General features: G+C 41.1%; 1 protein-coding gene across 1 annotated transcript in view; it reads right to left on the bottom strand.

Moving 5' to 3' along the window:
• The window catches only part of Rgs7bp (regulator of G-protein signaling 7 binding protein), an 86,278-nt gene extending 66,836 nt beyond the window's left edge, over positions 1-19,442 (bottom strand). The window contains exons 1-2 of the mRNA XM_013025257.1: positions 18,931-19,442; positions 17,787-17,953 (exon numbers count right to left, since the gene is read on the bottom strand). Of these exons, the coding sequence (XP_012880711.1) occupies positions 17,787-17,953; positions 18,931-19,095 (332 nt within the window). The 5' untranslated portion in view covers positions 19,096-19,442. The remainder of the gene's footprint in view (positions 1-17,786; positions 17,954-18,930) is intronic.
• Positions 19,443-19,879: the final 437 nt, after the last annotated feature.

Below are 19,879 nucleotides of genomic sequence, written 5' to 3' on the forward strand. Positions count from 1 at the left end.
ATGCTGGAGTACATGAGTAAGAGAAAGGGGAAGCAAGGATTTACTGGAAGTAGCACTAGAGTGGCTGTGGCAACATCCCCACCACCTGTTTATGCTTTGAGATCATGCAGGCTCCTTTGCTTGTGTCTGTTTCGTTTCCCAAGCCTCTGTCTCCATTAGGATCCTCCCATAACCTCCCAAATCCTCTGATTTGCTTAAGGTATATAGAATTCTCTGCTCTTGCTTGAAAAAAATCCCTAATTGACACATTTCCTCAATTACTATTCAGTATCAGAGATAAGGCCTATTCCTGGTAGTTGTATAGCAAATGAGATGAAAAGAAAAGGGATATAAATTGCCTAATAAGTTGAAAACATATTCAGACACTATTTGTGTGCTCTTTCTATGGCAGCACAGTGGTGTCAAAGTCTGGTGGCTTTTGAATCTGGAGGATGTGTGTTGAAGCAGCGACCCTATTTATTGAGTACGTGACCTTGAACAAGACACTTGGCTCTGTGAGCTTCCTTTTTTGCAGCTATAACAGAAGAATAAAAATATCACACAGGTGAGATTATTTTTTTTATCATGAGAGTACTTTTAAATCTTGAAGCTATTTTTATCTTTCCAGGCCAAGCTCTCCTCTAGAAAATCTTATTTTGTATACATCCGCATCCATGGTCTATTTCTTAGATCTGCTTTCAAATAGAATCTGAGGTGAAATTCTTCTGGCTTAAAATTCTGATTGAAAAATTAGGATTAGATCATTACTTCCAATATAAGCAATAAAGACTAAGCTATGTTGTAAAGATGAGCTGATGACTTGTGAGGCATTGTCTCCCAGGTTTATAGGTAAGTTTGTATTTGATTCATCTTCCCTTCCTACTGATAGACACATGCACAGACCAAGGGTGCTGTTGCAAAACTCAGCTCCTGGGGTTGGAGCTGCAGCCAAGGGTAGAGTGTGGAACATGTGTCTAGGAGGTACAAGGTCCCAACATAAAAATGCCAGCTCCTATGCTTGGGGAATCCTTCAAAACATCCATCCAAATTCTTCGGCTTCGACCTAATATTAATGTGCTTGAGATATGTCCTAGTTTGGTAATATTAGGTAGTATAGAATTAAAATCTTGCTCTGCCCAAGTAACACATTTACTTCATAAAAGCACATGTGAGTAAATGTAAATGTGTTGAACAGTTGTGGCGGAAGTAAGTTACTTTCATTGATGTCTTGGATTTTATCTTCATAACTACCGATATCCCAGGCAAAAAGTATGACCAGACTTTGGAGTCTCGGGCTTCCTGTCTTTCTCACTCCTGACTTCTCTCTCAGTATTCTGTCCAAGGAAAGCAGGGCATCATCTCCAACAGGACTCAGAACACAACCCATGTGAGAAATGCTTTCTCCATTCTTCTGCCATCTCCCTCGATCTTTGTTTTTTAGGAAGCTGAACAAGGCTAAGACTGATAGGCTTTTGTAGGTAACCTAGGGGAACAACAAAATCAGCAGATTTCTTTTTTTTTTAAAACTACTTAATACATATAGAAGCTAAAACACAAGGGCTAGTGATATGGGTCAGTGGCGGAGCATTTGCACTTGCAGGGATAAGGCCTGGGCTTTGCTGCTCCGCATCTCCCAAACCCCAGAACATTTTATTCAATACTGACATTCATAACTTGATGGCATGAATAGATTTCCCTCTGTTAACTAGAAACACAAATACATAAAAAGAAGACAATAAGTCACTTATTCAGAAAGGAAAATTTTGGTGTACACTCTCAAATATAGGATATTTTTGTATATGTAATTTTATATATCAATTTCACTGGGTTTTCCTGATAATTAAATGCTTAGCAAAACATCAGACATGTGTTCAATAAATGCCACTAATTATCATTCCAGTATTCCTTGACCCAAAGAACTAGATTCATTGATAATACTTTTATTGCAGTCTTGAGAAAGAGAATTATATCTGAAATGATGAATGAAAAAGATAATTTGGAAGATTGTGGTTTGCCTAGAGAAATGATTTTTTGCCATTTCAGTAACTTTATGTAACTATATGTAAAGTTTAGATATAACTACTTGTAACTATATAGCTAGCTATAACTATGTGTATTTCATTTTATTTCAAAAAGTGAGGTCATAAATGGCTTTATAATCTGCTATTTCATTTTAATTCCACTTCAGCTGTCTACATAGTACTGGAATAACTGTGTATATCATTATTTGTTTAATCAATCTTCTGTTGGAGATGTAGATCATACCTTGTTTTTCACTGTTACAAGAAAAACTGTAATGAACATACAGATTTTTGCAGCCTAAAGGAAACTCAGAAATGATATGGAAATTACAGTTCAAATGGTCAGGAATTGATCAAAATTACACAGAGGCTGGGCAGAGGCGACAGATGGGATCTTCTGATGACTGCTTCTGGCCTCTTGACACCAGCTGTCAGTCCCCACTGTGATTTCTCAAACCACCTGTAGAACAGAATTGATGTTTTGTTTTGTTGTTTTTTAATGTTTGGGTATCTATCTGATCGTTCTCTCGCTGAAAGACATTTTGATTTAATTGATCTGAGGTGGAGCTCAGATCAAAGTGCAGCAGGGTTAAGAGTCACAGTGCTCAGAATCCCAGATGGCTGCTCAATTCAAGACCTCTCACAGAGCTGTCCCAACATCTCAGCATTAGCTTTTCGCAAGTTAAAAGGGAACTGGATAATAAAGCCTCTCAAAACAACACTTTCTTGAGCTAACAGTATTTGAGTGCATCACTCTGGTGACTTCTTAGTCAATTTTCACAGGGTATTTGGTCTTGAAAAGTGGAGAAGTATATATTTTTGTAACCCACTCGGTTGTAGAGAACTTCGAGTGCTTGCTTTAAAACTGGTACAGGGGAAGGGCTGGAAAGCAAATGAAGAGCAACAATTTAATGGAAATTGACCTGTGTTAGGCTTTTCCCACTTGTACTCAGAACTATAAAGGCATCAGCATTAGCTCTCAGATCTCAACTAACCTGAATGCCTACCTGCTTGAATGGAGCCAGCCACTCCTGGCATGTCCAAGAGCCTTAGGGTATATTTCTGCAAAGCATTAGGAAGTATCTAACAGGTATTATTCATTGCTCACTGCCACAGTAAGCTGGGTTGAGCGTCTGTAGCCTCAGATCCAACTGCTCAATAGAGGTATCACTTGGCCAGCACTGCATGTTGCCCCTTCCTGGCTTCAGTGGAGTTGGAAGTGGAGTATGCCTCGAGGCTAGGGAAAATGAAGCTCGCCCATCACTTTTCCAAGCCAGAGACTGCTAGCTAAAGACTGTTTGCCATGACTCCCATTTACTTGGAGAAGAAAGAAATTTCACTGGACTGCACAATTCTAGGATCCAGTGATAGACTGTTAAATGGAGCTGCATATATGCCTCCTCCAGGGCTTCAAGTGTTACCCAAGCACCAAGCACCATTCCATTAGAAATGACAGAGAAGGGTTAGATTGCTTCTCTCTTGTGGTAGATTTGCTTCTGGGGACTTCCTGCTGTCTCTCCTGTGATCAGGACTCTTGAGATTTGCATAATTCATTAGAACTACAACTGAAGGCAAATGAAGAATGAAAAATGAAGGAGATAGAATAATAACAAAAGATAGAATAATTTGCTTAATCTAGCCCAGAAATCCCTTAAAGACAAAGAATGGGATGACAGGAGAGGGATGCTATGGAGGAATGGGCAAGGTCATGGGCTGGACATCAAGGGCAGTGGCTTCTCCTGCCAGCTCTCCTTGTAAGCACCCAAACTGTGTGACTGTAGGAACTTGTCTTTCCCCTGACAGCTTTCGTATGTAAAGTAGGGATGTTGATTTCCAGCTCATAGAAGCCTAGAAATGGTTAAATGACCATGGAAGCACTTTCTATAAAGCACTAGAATACCCATAGTGATTGTGGGTTCCATTTAGCCAGTGAAGGGTAAGCAGGGGCTTCAAAGGGTCCAGGAAATAAAAGACATTACCCAGCACCCACGTTAGCTCTGCAGTTGGAGGGCAACTGCAGTGATAAGAAGACTAAGGGGCTTCATGAGAAACCTGGGAGGGAATGGGAGCCCAGGAACTGTTCTCTCAATTGTCTATTTGACTCAGTTGGCTGAGCTAGGGTGATGATGTCCTCTCATCAAAGACACCCTCCCTTCCTTATCGCTGGCCCTTTTGTTATCCTTTTCTACCGCCATTGCTAGAATTTGTACCTCATGAATATGCTCAAAGCATCTAATTTGTCCCTTGAAGGGTGGGGAAATAAATTTGCATTCAGAAATAGACCTAGAAGCAGACAGTTGTGAAGTGAATGATATCTAATGCCTGAACCCTAGAATAGATTCAGTGGGATGGAGTAGAGGTGGACACATTAATAAATATGCCTGCAGTTGGTAAGCAGAGCCTTTTCAAGTGCCAACTCTGCTGCATGGAGATGGAACAGAAGCCATTCTCCTCACTTTAGGATGGCCACCAGCACCACTCTACCACCCTAGAGTTGTTACCAGAGGACTGAAAGACTACTTCATCACCTGGATTTGCCATGATGATGCTGTGGAAGCTGGGCTGAGGTGTCTCATGGGTAGTGGGCACAGACAGCAGAAGCAGAAGCAGGATATGGAGATAATAACTATAGTTGCTCCGTGATTCCTATGGTATCACATCGATTATGGGCTCATGTGCACCCTTTCTTTGGGGACTTACAGAATAATAAATAATACTAAGCCAGGTGCTGGTGGCTCATGTCTGTAATCCTAGCTACTCAGGAGGCTGAGGTCTGAGAATCGCCATTCAAAGCCAGCCCAGGCAGGAAAGCCCGTGAGACTCTTATCTCCAATAAACTACTCAGAAAAAGTAGGAAGTGGTGCTGTGGCTCAAGTGGTAGAGCACTAGCCTTGAGCAAAAGAAGCTTAGGGACAGAGCCCAGGACCTGAGTTCAAGTCCCAGGGCCAGCAAAATAATAATAATTATAATTATAAGCAATAATAAAAAAATTTAAAGAACTCCAAAAGCTTAAGAATTGGGGAACCACCTGATCTCAGCAGTTATAATTGCATTAGCAATATAATTTTGGTGTTTGAAATAGTGATGCTGAACTCAGGTATAGGTGTTGAATCCACGAGCATAAAGAACAACCAAGGCAAACTTAGATTGTCATAGACTATATGTGTCTTGGAATTTTTATGAACTTATAGGTCAGTATATGATCCAGCTTCTATCCAAATTTCTTCTCGAAACATTTTCCCCTTGCAGGTCACATCTATGCCTTTCTAGACCTGGTCTTCTCGCTAGTGTTTATTTCATTTGATTGGAGGAAGAAGAAGAAAGTAGAGGGAAAAGCAAAAGAAGACTGGATAATATTTTGGGTGCCATTCAATCTTGAGTCTTAGAATAGGAACAAGTTGAGTATTAGAAAAATTTGACATTGATTCTATACTTGTAAGCAGAAAAAAATGGTCATAGAATGAGCACTCTGCTGAGAATTCAGAAATAGTTATATAGAAATGGCTATAACTCTTTTGTACACATTGAAATTTGTCAGCATTTCATACACAGTGTTGTCTTTCAGCTAAACCCTACCAGCTACTAAATCATATAAATAGCAAGAAATCAGGTTGAGAATTTCTTCCCTCAGGGCCTCATTTGATTAAAATAAAAAATGCATCTCAATATTTGGCATGGATGTGGATCTCAACCTCTTATAACACCTGGCAGACCATTTATCTTGATCTTGATTGTAATAAGATTAATGGGCTCCTGTCTGATGTAAGAGAATAATATGTAAGCCATATGATAATTTAAATAATTATCTTCTTGGCAAAATAGAGAGGCCTTTCAAACAATTTGACTTTAGGACAAAAGTACAAATACCATTTATTTTCTTAGGTTCAGTTCCAGAAATGCTTAATTTCCTAGGGCTAATTAACTGAGTTTGGCCTACATTAACTAATGACTCAAAGCCAAAATGCATTCTCCTTTTTCTATATTTTAGGGTTTTTTAAAAATTAAATACGGTAAGACATATTGACAAGCTTTAATGTTCCACAATGTAGCATTGTGAAGACAATAAAGAAATTAAGAAGGTGAGAAAGTTCACAGTGACTAATGCAAACACAAAACAATAAAACATTCAGGCATTTAATTATACCTAACCAACAACCTGCAAATAAATATTCTGAGCAAATAGGCAGGTGATAATTATCAGAGCTAGACACAGGCTGAGGGTCCACTAGTCAAAAGAAATTTCCTGTTAGTCAACATAGAAAAACCTTGAGATTTCACACACAACCACAAATTCATAGAGTCGCTTAAGAAAAATAAGCTGCAAAAATAGCACACTTGACCCACATTTCATATCAAAATCAGCAATCAATGAAACCACCTGTCTCAGCTGCACAGGCCTGTGATTACAATTCACCACCCCCACAGCACCTGCCTGGGCCCATGTAGGTCCTCAGGTTAGAGATCTTGAGTTGTACACTCTCTCCAACTTCTTGACTCTGAACCTGGAGATTTCCTTCAACTCCATTCTTTCATCTCTTGGCAGTACCAACTCCTTAGTCAGCATAGTTCTCAGAGAACTAATTCAGCCTTCCTTCCCCATTTTCTTTCTTTTTTTTCCAGCTGAATCATTCCCCTGCCTTGCCTTGTTCCCCCTCACATCCCACAGAATTTCCTTCTCAGAAGCCGGAGAATACTTTAATCATACTGAAGCAGGAAGCCTGACTTTCCCTGGGATGAACTGTAATGGCACTGCCTTGGAAAAGAATAAACCTAAGTAGATACCTGGACTTGCTTCATGTTTTCACTTAAGAAGTAAGATCTGCAGTGGTGCCTGACCAACAAGCTAATACAAAATAAAGAAGAAGAGAAAAAACTTAGAGAATGAAATACCTCCGAATCTGAACAGATTTGGTAGCTTAAAGCATATTTCATCCTGAGAAAACAAAAGATTGAATTTATGAATATAAAAACAGTTGAGACGGCTTGTTTTATGGAAAGAACATTTGCCGAGTGATTTTGCACAACGGTGGAGGCTGTGGCCTAAAGTAATCTGAGCAGTTCCCTCATTATTCAAGCATGGTACAGTACTAACAGATGTAGCCATTTGCGATCAAACTTCAGCTTTGGCTTAAAAGGGGAAAACATTCCTGGGTGTCACCCTGTTTGAAAGGCACAGCAATCTCTGTCCAATCTTGCTCGTCCGTGTGAAGTTATTCACGGGAGAGCAATGAATTCTGCCTTGACTCCCAATTGCATGTTGACAGCAATGGCTACTTAACTCTCTCTTCTGACTGTGCTCTCAGAGGTTTCTTGAATGTCCTTAGGTGACTGATCTTTCCCACAGCTATGCTCTGAGAATGATGAATTCTGGGATTGTAGCCATCTGCTCTGGTCAAGGGAACTGACCCAGCTGGAGAGAGACCTTCTCTCACCCTCCAGTAGGCTGAGCATTTCCCTCTTCTATGGAAGGGACAGCTGTCCTCATCCTAACTATAATTCCCTAACCACAGACCCAAAATGATTCTGGCCATTTCTTTATCTCATCTAGCTCACTTGGGAATGAAGACTTTGTGATGGTCAGAGAGAAGGCCTTGCTTATACTGGCCATGATTTGAGATCAGGATTCAAGCTAAGATCCTCACAACTTTAAAACAAATACAGTCTCATGAAACTTAATCAAGTACTAGTAGGGGTAGACACTTTACAGTTACTAATGGTTAAGGTACAAAACTCAGGAAAAATTGCTTACTATGTACATCAGGGATCATTCTGAGGGGAAAATGTTTTTATTTTGTTTTTTTAAAAATATTTTTGTGAGGAAAAAAGGGGGATTTTTTATTGCAGCAGAAATAGAACTGTTTGTGATAATTGAAAAATAGCAATGTAACAGAAATGTTTCAGATGATTGAAAAATAGCAATATCATATTGAAGACAAAAATGCAAAAGTATCTGTTTACTGATGAAGAATATCTGAAAGAAAAAACAACTATCAGCTTTGAATATTTCTTCAGCCCAGTGGGTAAATGAATGTCAAGTATGGAAATACTTCTTTCTTAGAGTTCTGGTCCCCTTACAGAAGCTGTCAGTCAATCCTATCAGTTCTTCCAGTATTTGGTACCATTCTTCACTTTCCCCTTTATTTCTCTTTTTACCTGCTATACCCATTGGTGTCCTGGAGGAGACCTGGGTGGCCAATGTCATTGTGGTGATAGATGTCCTACTTCTGCTAAAATATCATCTGCTGAAAGAAAGCAGGTTGATTCTTGAAATATCCAGAATTCAGCTCATCCAAACCTGAGCCAATGTCCTACAGGGTTATGTCTAGCACTTGCCTTGTCGGTCAAGAAAAAAAAAAAAAGATGCTTAAGGAAGAAGCAATTTAAGTGGGTGTGCTTATGGTTGGGATAAATCTAAAAAAAAAAAATCAGGGTCCAGAGCAAAATGCTGAGCCCTCAAGAGTGAAGAACCAACATTCATTGCTGTTTCCTGGCAGTTCCAGTAAGTCCATAATTTTGTTATTTTTCCTTCCTGCCTGTTTTCCTCTTTTGAACAAACCTTAGAAGACTCTCAAATCAGCTGTGTACCAGCTGAAGAGATCCTTGTGAAGTGTGTTCAGGGGAGGAGAGAGATTCTGAGTGGAAATAATAGTCTTAAGGCAATGGAAGGAAAGGGAAGCAATCCTGGACAGTCCAAGAAAGGAAAGGGTCTGGTGGAAAAAGAGTAAAGTTGCAGGTTCCAGAGAGACCACTGTTCAAAGCCTAACCTCACAAGATATTGTGACTAAATGCCTTAATGTTCCGAACCTCAGTTCACAGTGTAAGAGTTTTGTTTTTTGTTTTTGTTTTTTGTCAATCCTGGGGTTTGAACTCTGGGCCTAGGTGCTATCCCTGAGCTCCTTTTGTTCAAGGCTAGCACTCTACCACTTTGAGCCACAGTGCCACTTACAGTTTTTTTAGTGATTAATTGGAGATAAGAGTCTTATACTTTCCTGCCAGGACTGGCTTCAAACAGCAATCCTTAGATCTCAGCCTGAGTAGCTAGGATTACAGGTGTGCGTCACTGGCACCTGGCTTGTAATGGAGATTTTTTAAAAAAATAACAATTTTGCTGTTCTGGAAAGTTTTGGTCTGTGTTTCACTTAGAATGTGGAGATAGCTAGTAACCTAATTTGCTCTGAAGTGATCTACCAACCAGGACTCATCAGGGAAAACTCCAAAGAGCACCAAAACCTTGACATTCTTGAAATAATTTAATTTCCAACCAAGTTATATAGCTGGCTTTATGAGTAAGTCACTTTATGAAGAGACTGAATGATCTCTGTTCCATGCAGGCAAATATGCTCCCCAAACAGCATGTCAAACTCTAAAAATATTATCTCATTTGTAATTAAATATTGTTTTCAAATGAACTCATTTACACATGAAACAATATGCACCAAGAATATGCAACACATAGTAGGTTCTTAGCACACTTAAACCCTATTTCTCACTACATCGGTTGGGCCTGTAGTTTGTGCTACTTGGTAAGCTAAGGGATTGTTTGTACCTAAGAATTCTAGGCCAGCATAAGTAATGGAGCAAGCACCTGTCTCAAAATAAAACAAATGACAAATAATACAAACTCTTAAATCGGTTTGCTCTTGATTCAAGATTGAATGGTTTCTCCTGAGGTTTACTCAAAGCAGGATACCCAAGGCACAAGGAATAAGTATAATGGTGAGGTGAGGCTCAGGTAGGTAGCATCACAACCATTCTGACGCCTTTCTTCTTCACCACATGTACCAAAGCAGAGCTGATTGCTACCTCCTTTAGGCCCCTATTATATTCTCTGGACATTTCTATTGCAGCATCAATGACAATGATTTGCAGTGATTTTTCACAAGCCTATCTCTAGGTAGATGTGAGGCAATCAAATTCTCAAGGCCAGGAACTATGTTTTATTCATCTTTATACTTCTATAGCCTAGATCATGCCTACTCCATAATCAGTGCTCAATGTTTAATAAATCAATGAAGGAACACACAAACGCAGGAGGAAACAGTCAGGAGGGAGAAGGAGATGCTGAGAAAGTTCCTCCCACTTTCTCCCCATTCCCACATCTTTTTCCTTCTCATATTCAAGCTCTCTATTTTACCTTTCCTCCGGCTTACTACAGATGCAGATATAGCCCTCAGTGAGCAAAAGAAAGGCTTATAAATTAAGGAAGTTTTTGTTCTCTCTAGATGGCTGTGAAGAGAGATATATGTAAATCGAACTATAAAAGTTGCAACTAGGGAAGGCATATGACACAGTCCTGGCCAATCAGATATTTATGCAAGTTGCTGAATCTTCTGAGACTGTTCCTTAGAAAGGGACACATTTAACTAGCTTATATCTTTGCTCCTCGCTCTCTTTACTTTCCAGATTACAGATAAAATTTCTGGAGTTGCAACAGCAAGGTCATGACCTTAATGGAAAGGGTGTAGCATACTACAGAAATCTCAGTCCTGATATCCCTGAACACCAGGGAAATCGTGAACATCAATGTTTTCCCCCTCCTATTCCTTGGGTTTAAATATGAGGAAAAGAAACGCTTATGTGCTTAAATCACTGATGTTTGACCTGTGTTACTTATAAAATTCGGAGCTGATAATCTAGTCCTCTTTCTTCTCCTCAGATATGGCAAGTTCAGTTCTTTCTTACCTCTTTTCCCCTCTGCCTAAAATTCTTTTCTCTCAAAGATTACTACACAAATTGTCCCTTGTCAAGGTCAGCTGTCAGGGCAGAAGTCACTTTTTAAGAAGGGCCTTTCTAACTGTTCTATAAAAAAAATCCATAGGCACTTCTAATCTTTAATAATATGATCCTGTTTTATTTTGATCGTTGCAGCTATCACTATCAAAATTAGTCTGTTTTGCTTATCTCTTTCTAGGCTTCCCTCCCACCCCACCATCAGCATGAATGCTGATGGTGCTATTTGTGCAGGGCACCTGAAAGAATACATATATGGTGCATTCTCAGAAGGAGACATGCTTTCCAACAGCAAACACTATCCTATGTGTTGAGTAGGTTAACAATTTAGGTTAAATATAGTTAATGACCTAACTTTATAGTATAGTTTGCAAGAGATACTGAGATTCAGGTTCAACTTCCTTTAATAGACTCATCTGTAGATCACCTTGCAGGTTGTCCTGCTTTCTTGAATTGTGTAACTACCTCCCCACCTTTTTATTCATAATAGCTCGTCAGAGTTTAACTCAATGAATGTTTTTTTAATTTACCATAGAAAGGTTAATTGTTTTAAGAGTCCCATTCCCTGTCATATGAGTTTTTAAGAACTGCTATCTTGAGTGCCATTACTTGTATTCTTCCAGGCCTTATCCATTTTCATATCCTGCCTCATGAAAATTACACTCAAGTCCTTTCAAAGGCACCTTACCTAACTTCCTGAGCTTTCTGTGTTTTGTCAACCTATCTTCTCTCTGTGTCTGTTTCATTTCTGTGCACAATTTCCTTCATCCTGTTAGGTTACTTCCCTCTCTTCTGATTTTCAGTGTGAGAAGCAGGCAGATATAATGAAACTGTAAGTAAGACCTTGACATTCAGAAGAGAGAATTATGTCTTTAGCTGAGCTTGTACATGTAGAAGATATGTATCTAGACTAATTTTATCATGTTATCCTCTTACACAGACAATAAAATAAAAGTAGATCAGTTTGAAGTAGAGAGTCTAGAAGTTAAATGGTAAAAGCCACGTTCAGAAAAATTAAGGCACGGTACTATGCCAAACATTGTTAGCTCTTTCCCAATGTTTACTTTCTCTCTTAGTAATATTGTCCTAATTTTATTTAAGGTAGCAATGGAAAAAGATTGTATTGCGCATGTACAGTTAGGTGTTCCGGAAGTTCTTTTAGGAACTGGTTAAAGACAACTGATCCAGCAGGGAGTATGGCTTCTTGTCTTTCCTCTTCTCATCCTTCTTCTAGCCTTGAGCCTGATGGCTGGAAAGTGAAGTTGAGGGCAGAAGTCATAAACTAAGACTGAGAGACACAACCATGGTTTCATGAGCCACCACACTGGGTTCTGGATTATTCATTCTAGGGCTCTTCTTTGAAAGAATAAACTCCGGTGTATTTAGGTAATTGCTGCCTTGCAATTTTTGTTAAATATAGCTAAATATAGTTCCTTCTGATGCAGATGCTGATATAGGAAGCTTTAAGTAATGCTCCTAACGTCCAGGCTGCATCCCAGACCAATTAAATCTGGAGCTCAAGCACTAGAAAATGTTTATGCTACCCTAGTAGTGCCCCTGTGCTGTCCAGGATTAGAATCAATGCCTTAGGCCCGCAGGCTTGTTATGTAGCTGGTTCCAGAATCTCCTGGGGGAGCCGTGAGGCTTGTTAACAATTTGGATTTCTAGGCCTCCCTCTCAGAGGTTTTTAGTTCTTTAGGTCCAAAAGCAGGTGATTCCAACACAGACAATAGAGGGATCACATCTGAAGAACACCGCTTTAGGCAATGGACAGTCTTTGGGAGTTTTAGAGCAAAGAAATAATGAGATCAGAGGAGCATTTGGGGAGGATTAGCCTGGATCTAGTGAATAAATTGAGGACAAGAGGTGAAAGACTGCAGGCAAAGAGATAAGTAGGAGGCCCCACAGTTCGTGGATGGGTGGGAGGGTCCATTCTGTACTAAGAAGTTGGAACTGAAATGGGGGAAGGAAGGCAGGGTAGAGGGCACAGTAGATTCTACAAAAGCTGAAACCTGGGAGGCTTTGGTAACTCAGGGATTCTGAGTCGGGGAACACTAAGATAACTTGGGTGAGTGAATAATACACTAGAAGTATGTTTTTTTCTTCTGGGATAGTATGTGTCTATCTCCCTTTGCCCTAACTCAGTGACACTAGGGTGGACTATTAGCATACTATTTGTCTATAGCTACAAACGTTAGGTGGATTTTTTTGTAAATCTGATTGGATCTGATCTTCCAATAGACCAGAGACATTTATTTACTAAATCAGTTCTATGTAAAAGCTTGGGTGCTTTATCCCAATAAAAAAGCTGATTTTACAAGTGTAGTATATGTATGTGTATGTGTGTGTATAGAGAGAGATTATGTGTGTATGTGTACATAATATATATCTATATTATATCTTATGACTTACTAAAGTTTTCACTTTAGGTACATAACTTAAAAATACCAAATAAATTTAGTGAACAAACAAGATCTACATGCCATCACTGAGCTTACCACTCAGAATACAACGATGAATAAAAGATAAATTTACTCCCTTGAGCTTTTTCATTTAAATAATAAAGTGACAGTGTAGTTTCCTAAAGTTTGTCTTAGGTCTCTCTCTCTCTCTCTCTCTCTCTCTCTCTCTCTCTCTCTCTCTCTCATTGGAACATCTATTAAGAAAACACTAACCAGGTACAAGTCAATAGGTCTGTTCCAAACAAAGAGGCAAAACTTCAAGGCAATAGGAAAGCAATTGTCTAGGTTCCCTATCACACTGAGCTTAGTGGCCCTTTTTAAATCTGATGTGCTTCAGTGCCTGGTCTCTTGCTATAGTGCATGCTTGTGGTCACTATGCAATAGTATTATCACCACGGAAAGAGTACCATCTTCCCAGTCCTTTCCGTCCTGCAGAGAAAGTGGGTGGTGCTCCATGTATGGACCATTAGGTGCTTTACCGACTCTGCCCAGTATCCCCCCTTCTAGTTATGCTTTTGTTCCACCTTCTGAGACAGCTAGTTAGATTGTTCAGAGTGAAGTGCTAGCCATTAATGGAGATTTAGTACCTTTGTGAATGTATCATTTCCATGCAAGAAATATTTTATTCCCATAATCAAAAACTCTACTGCTAAGATAAACTGTAATATTGCAACAGGCCGTAAGACATCTTTTTGTGCATGTGTGGAGGGAGGTTATAGAAGGCCCCAGGCAAAAGTGCACCTTGATTTCCTACCTCTCCTATAGGCAAAAAAAACCCCTAAGTGTACATTATGCTGCAAACAGCACAAGATATTCTGTTGTGTGTAAAATTATGTATTCCTCAAATTCACATGTTAAAGTCCTAATTCCTGGTAACTTAGAAGGTGACTCTTTTCTGGAAATAGGCTCACTGCAGGTATAATAAATTTTAATGAGGTCACACTGGAGTACAGTGGGCTCCTAATTCAATATGACTGCTGTCCTTGTATGAAGGGGAAAATTCAACATAGACATACAGGGAAATGCTGGAGATGCCTGCATCCATAAAATACCAGTCATCCATAGGAAATGAAAATAAAGGATAGAGTTGGTATGTTTACCAACCACATGTCTCCATGGACCACAGGTATCTGCCTACTTAAGACCTGCTTCATTTTATGGTTCAAAGAAAGCTGGGAGAGCTGCCTCTATGACTGTCAAGTTCTTCTTCACAATATCCCACCCCATGAAACTACGGTGGTCTTGTATACGGGGTCAAAAGGGAGAGTTCTCTATTCTTTCTCCCTTCCTTCTCCTGCTTCCTAACTTCCAACCAGTGAGAAGTAGGACTGGAGATCATAGAGTTGAATAGAAAAGAAATAAGATCAAAACAGACTAATGGGTGGCAGGAGGGGGTGGTGGGAAAGGAGAGAAACATAAGCCTGGCTGGTCAAGAAATTATTGCTAGCAGGCAAAAATCTAATATCTGTACTTGTATATCTCTAGGATATCTGTGTCATTGCTTTCCAAAGCCACTGGGAAAGGAAGATTCCTTTTGTGAATGAAGTATATGTTCAGATACCATCAATTATTTTTGGAATTTAATTATCAAGCTCCCTGTGCGGTTCTCATTTTTCATAGCTCAGTTCTGTAAACAAAAATCCATGTGATTCCACATCAATTAATGTAGAATACCAGGATGATAAAGGCAGGAGACTGCGAAGGTATTCAATCTAATCCTCTCTTTTCAAGGTATAGGGAATTCAACAGACTTGTCCAATGTCACACAGAATAAAGCTTGAGATTTGGGGAGTCTTATGCAAATTTTATGAAGTCTGGGCTGTCTTACACAAAGAAAATATTTTAAACTTAGCTACTTTTAAACATTTACATGTTTATATAAGTTGTAAGGTATACAGGCACAGGGCCTTTCATACCCCTTGGGGAAATTTCTATCTAGAAAATTCTTCAGAACATAATGTATGGTATATGCACATGAGAATTCCAGCGGTATAACTCCTTTGAACAACTAACTTTCACCCTAACAAAATGAATACCAGGGACGTGGAACTTTTAATTTTAGGGGCTAAGGTGATGTCAGGGGGAGAAAGGTAGACAAATGAAGAGAGAAGCCATCAGAGAATGCAGTTATAATATTCAATGTATGTATGTGAAAATATAACTAGGAAAACTCAGGGAATGGGTGGGGCTGGGAGAAATAGCATAGTGAAAGGAGTGACATTGATCAAGGTACTTTATTCTAAAAAACTGGCATGCTGAATTGTAACTCCTTTGAACAACTATTTAAAGACAATAAAATTCTAATAATAAAAAGAAAAATAAACACAAACGACAGCAAAAAAAAAAACAGTCTTTGTGCTCATCTTCATTTACTAACTGCTATCACCAGTACCAGAAAATAAATAACATTAATCTACTCTCTGACCTTATATATTTAAGTTTTCTGGGCATTTCATAAGCAGAGTAATATAATATGTGGTATTGTGTGACTTCTTTCAGTTAACCTATTTTCTTTAAAGTTTATCCATATGTTAACATTATTAACACTTAATTAGCTGTTAAATCTGTTAATTAGCTGGATTGTGAAACAAATAGTGCACATTCAAGAAATGTAGGCTTTCTATCTACTTTCCCCAAGAACCTTTGCTCTCCTGACCCTTGGTATTTCAAGGGAATCTTGTAGTCTCCATACCAGCCTTCACACCAAGCTTGAAATGAGAACCCTTATAACAAACCATATCAGAAACAGAATTCCACCAAAGGGAATCACATCCTTCATTAATGGAGTCCAGATGGTGAGGAACTAAAGGGATTTCCTTTTGTTATAGTGCTGTCATTGTTTATAAAGAATGCAAAGCTTCATTTAATTAATTTTTAAAGGAAAAATGTGTCAAATTCTATCCTAGACCATTTTGTGGACTTCGTGTCTCCTGTGCAAAGATCTAAGAACATCATCCTTCCCCCACTAGTTCTTCTAAAACTCATCCCTTAACATTTACCGTCAGATAAGAAGTAAGCAAGCATTGAAGGGCTGCAAAACCCACCGTAAATATAATCCACCTCATATCTTCAAAACTTAACTTTTATTCAATAATTTTAGGCTTGTTCCTTTACAAGAGCTATATTTCATGCTTACAGCAAAATAAACCCTTTTTTTTCTGTTCCCCTTCTCTGAGGAGACTTGCCCTCATTTTGAATTTCAACTTAAAGTGATCCTGGATATGACCCCATCCTACATTCTTGGGCACAAAGGTTTCAGAGATGCCAATTTTCAGCCCCAACATCAATTTTCCTATACTTTCCTTTGGGGTTATTATTTTTCTATACATTTTTATTTATCAAGACTCTCCTTTATGCTTCTCCTTATTTTCTTCTTCAGGTATCTGGAGTTTATCACAGCTGTATTTCTGGAAATACTTCCTCTTTACTTTCCAAATTTACTTCCTGTTAAATACAGGGTAACAGGAAAAGATTAAGTTTCTCTATATTACCGCTACCTCAAAGAGTTTTGTAACCTATTTTTAATCCCTTACTTCAAGGACATTAGGTAGATGGATTTTTTCCATGATATAAATTGCCTGTTGTCAAATGTGATGTATTTCTTAAGAAAAGCACCATATGTAAACTGTATATTAGTGAAAGTCAATGTATGAAAGATGGCAAGGAGAAATTAGATGTTTTCAACAAGTGATCAATGAGCAGCATTACCAGTTGATCCTCACTGATAGGAGCTCCATTTTTATAAAGCCTTACATGGATAAGCAGATAAAGGCTGTATCATCACTGAATCAAGCACTTAAATTAAATTGCACAAGTTCACAAAGACCTTATGATAGCTTGCTGTAAGTGCCTAGCTTGACAATAGCAACTGTTAATAAATCTTTAACTTTTCTTCCAATATTGAGATCAAACAATAGATAAGTGTCTCAGGACAGAATTTTCACTCTATTATTACCTCACTTGGGCTAGGGAATCAAAAAATGTGATTAAAAGGATTTGAAGGTTCTCCAGTTTGTTAAAAACTTTGTTTATATTCAAACCTCCCTTTCTTTTATACCACATTAAAGAGAATAAGTTGTAGCTAAGATTTTATTTTATGGATTTTATTTTTAGAGGCACTATAGGAATTTATCTCATGGTATATGAGTAAATAATGAGTAAATATAAGTCTAGTAAATGTGGGTTTTAGCAAAGATTTTGCCTTTTGTTCCATAGCAGATGAAAATATAACCTTGAGGCAAGATGTGATTTAACTTTACTTGATGACCAAACTAGATTACCAAATATTTCCCTTTGCCCCCCCAAATTCCAATAAGAAGCCAGCTGATTAAAAATTATTCTTTACAAAATCTTTCAGCAGTGTGTGTGTGTGTGTGTGTGTGTGTGTGTGTGTGAAAATAGCATAGCCTTCAGATTCTGATTTCACCTATAGTTTGTTTAGATCTCTCTAAAGAATCCTGATCTCTGAGCTCGGAGTGATTGGTTAGAACCCCAGATTTGCTAAGATCACCTCAGAGGCCTAGGCCACTAACAATGGGTCAACATAACATGCGTCATATACACAAATCACCAAATAATGCCGCGGGTTTCCTACCCTGATATGGCAGCCAGCTTTTGGTGTGCCTGACGGGCCATTTCACAGCCTTTGGTTCTTGTCTTGTGCATTTCCGCTCGGAGTGAGGGACAACTGACCGAGACGTCCCCAATAGAAATGACCAACTCTCGGTACAGGGCCACTTGCGTGTTGAACTCTTGGACCAGCTGCAAAAGAAGCCAATTTCTTTCACCAAACACTTGTCGTCACAAAAGTTTCCTATTGTGGTGGTGCATCAATGGGACTTCACTGACCTCTCAAGCCAGCTCCCTACATCTCCAGCTAAGGAGCCTAGAACTTGTCTAAAGCGTGACACAAAGATGCCGAGTGTCTTTGTCCGAAGCAAATGTTTGTTTTCCATCGGCAAGCCTGGCCATGGAAGCTCTATTTGCAGAACTACTTGCCCCTATGGGCTGAGCCTCGGCTTCTGAAAAGCAAGGACATATTTGGAGAGCTAGCAGGCCACTCCCAGGTCACTAGAAAGAGACGCTGGACACTGCTGTCTGCATAGATGCCCTCTGCCCCCCCCCTACAACAAGGATCGGAAGTAGCCCGAGGGGAAAAGACCCCATATGAGGGGCAACTGACAAACCGGTCACCACCTGCGGGGAGCTCCTGAACACCCCCCCCTGCCCCGCCCCAGCTTGGAAACAGGATGGAAAGACTGGCCACAGCCACTGCGCCGAAACCTCAGTGGGCTCTGCGACGCCCGCCCCGCGCGCTCGGTTGGGTCTGTTTGTTACAGTCTCACTCCAAAGCTGCCTTCACAGCTTTCCAAGCCCCCCAGCCCTCTCCCCGCCCCGCGAGCCAGTATCACCCTGGCTTTCCTGTCCACCATTCTCCCGGGGGAGGGGGGTGTTAGAGGCACAACCTACAGCCTCTGTCTCTCCCCCCGCACCCCATCCCCGGGCTCGCGCTCCCCGAGAGCCCGTAGGAGGCCGTGGGGTCATTACGACCTGGGTGTCACCCCGAATCTGGGGGTGTGCAGATGTAAAAATAGGACACGAGCACGTGATCGACCCGGAGGAGCTGCGGGTGGGGAGTGGCTGGCACTCAAGCAAACGATGCACAGGCAAGACTCCCCACCCCACCCCCTCTCGGAGGAATAAACATCAAAATGAAAAGAGGCGCCGTTTTCACCCACCATCTTGCAGTCGTCCAGGGCTCGTTGGGTTTTGTGGGTGCCTTCGCCGCCGCTGCCCCTGCGCTCCCAATCCCCGCTCTGCAGCGGGGGTTTGCTGATCTGGAAGATCGAGGAGCGAGTGGACCGGCTGGGGCGCTTTTTGCGCCCATTCGGTGCAGAACTCATGCATACACATCCAGCAAGCCGAAGCCCGCTGGTGCAGTGCGCCCCGGCGCGGGCGGCCCGGTGGTTGCCCTGCGCGCCGCCGCCGCCAAGCAGCCGGAGCCGGGACCCGAGGCGCGCCGGCGGCTTCACCAGGCTGGGGCTGGCTGCGCGGCTGGGTAACCTTCAGCCTGAAGGAGAGCCGGGGTGGCGCTGGCCGGGCCGTGCAGCATCGCTTCGCCTAGCAGCGAGGAGAGGGCGCGATCAAGTTCTGCTCAGCAGCATTGCGGGCCCTGTCCCGGGAGCTGGGTGCTGGCGCGGGCTCGCACCTCCTTCCTCTCGGCATGGATCGCCGGGCTAAGTGAGGAGGAACGCGCTGCCCGGCGGTTCCGAGTTTCCATTCAGATGGGGGGGGGCGGGGGGGGGGTGCGGGGAGTGCAGCTTGCAAAGGTGTGGGGAGCCGCGAGCGGGATGGGGTGTCGCTCGTCCTTCCGTGTCTGCCCGCCGCGGCGCTCAGTGGTCTCTCCCCTCCCTCTACCGTCGGTCGACAGGCCTGGCTGGGCTGGTTGTCCCTCCCCCGCTCCCCCCCTCCACCCCTCTCTCTTTACCCTCCCGCCCCTCCAGCAGCAGGCAATTGGCCCTAATTGGCTGTCTTGATCCCTAGTCTCTATGGGCTCGTCTGTTTAAGGATCCCAAATGAATCTGTGGCGGGACTGGCAGACGCAAGGAATGGGTCTGGCTGACGTTGGTCGCGGCCCCGCACATTGATAGGACAGGAATACTAATGTGATCCAGCCATACAACCTCC

This window comes from Dipodomys ordii, unplaced genomic scaffold (genome assembly GCF_000151885.1).
Source record: "Dipodomys ordii isolate 6190 unplaced genomic scaffold, Dord_2.0 Scaffold83, whole genome shotgun sequence".
Classification (NCBI taxonomy): domain Eukaryota; kingdom Metazoa; phylum Chordata; class Mammalia; order Rodentia; family Heteromyidae; genus Dipodomys; species Dipodomys ordii.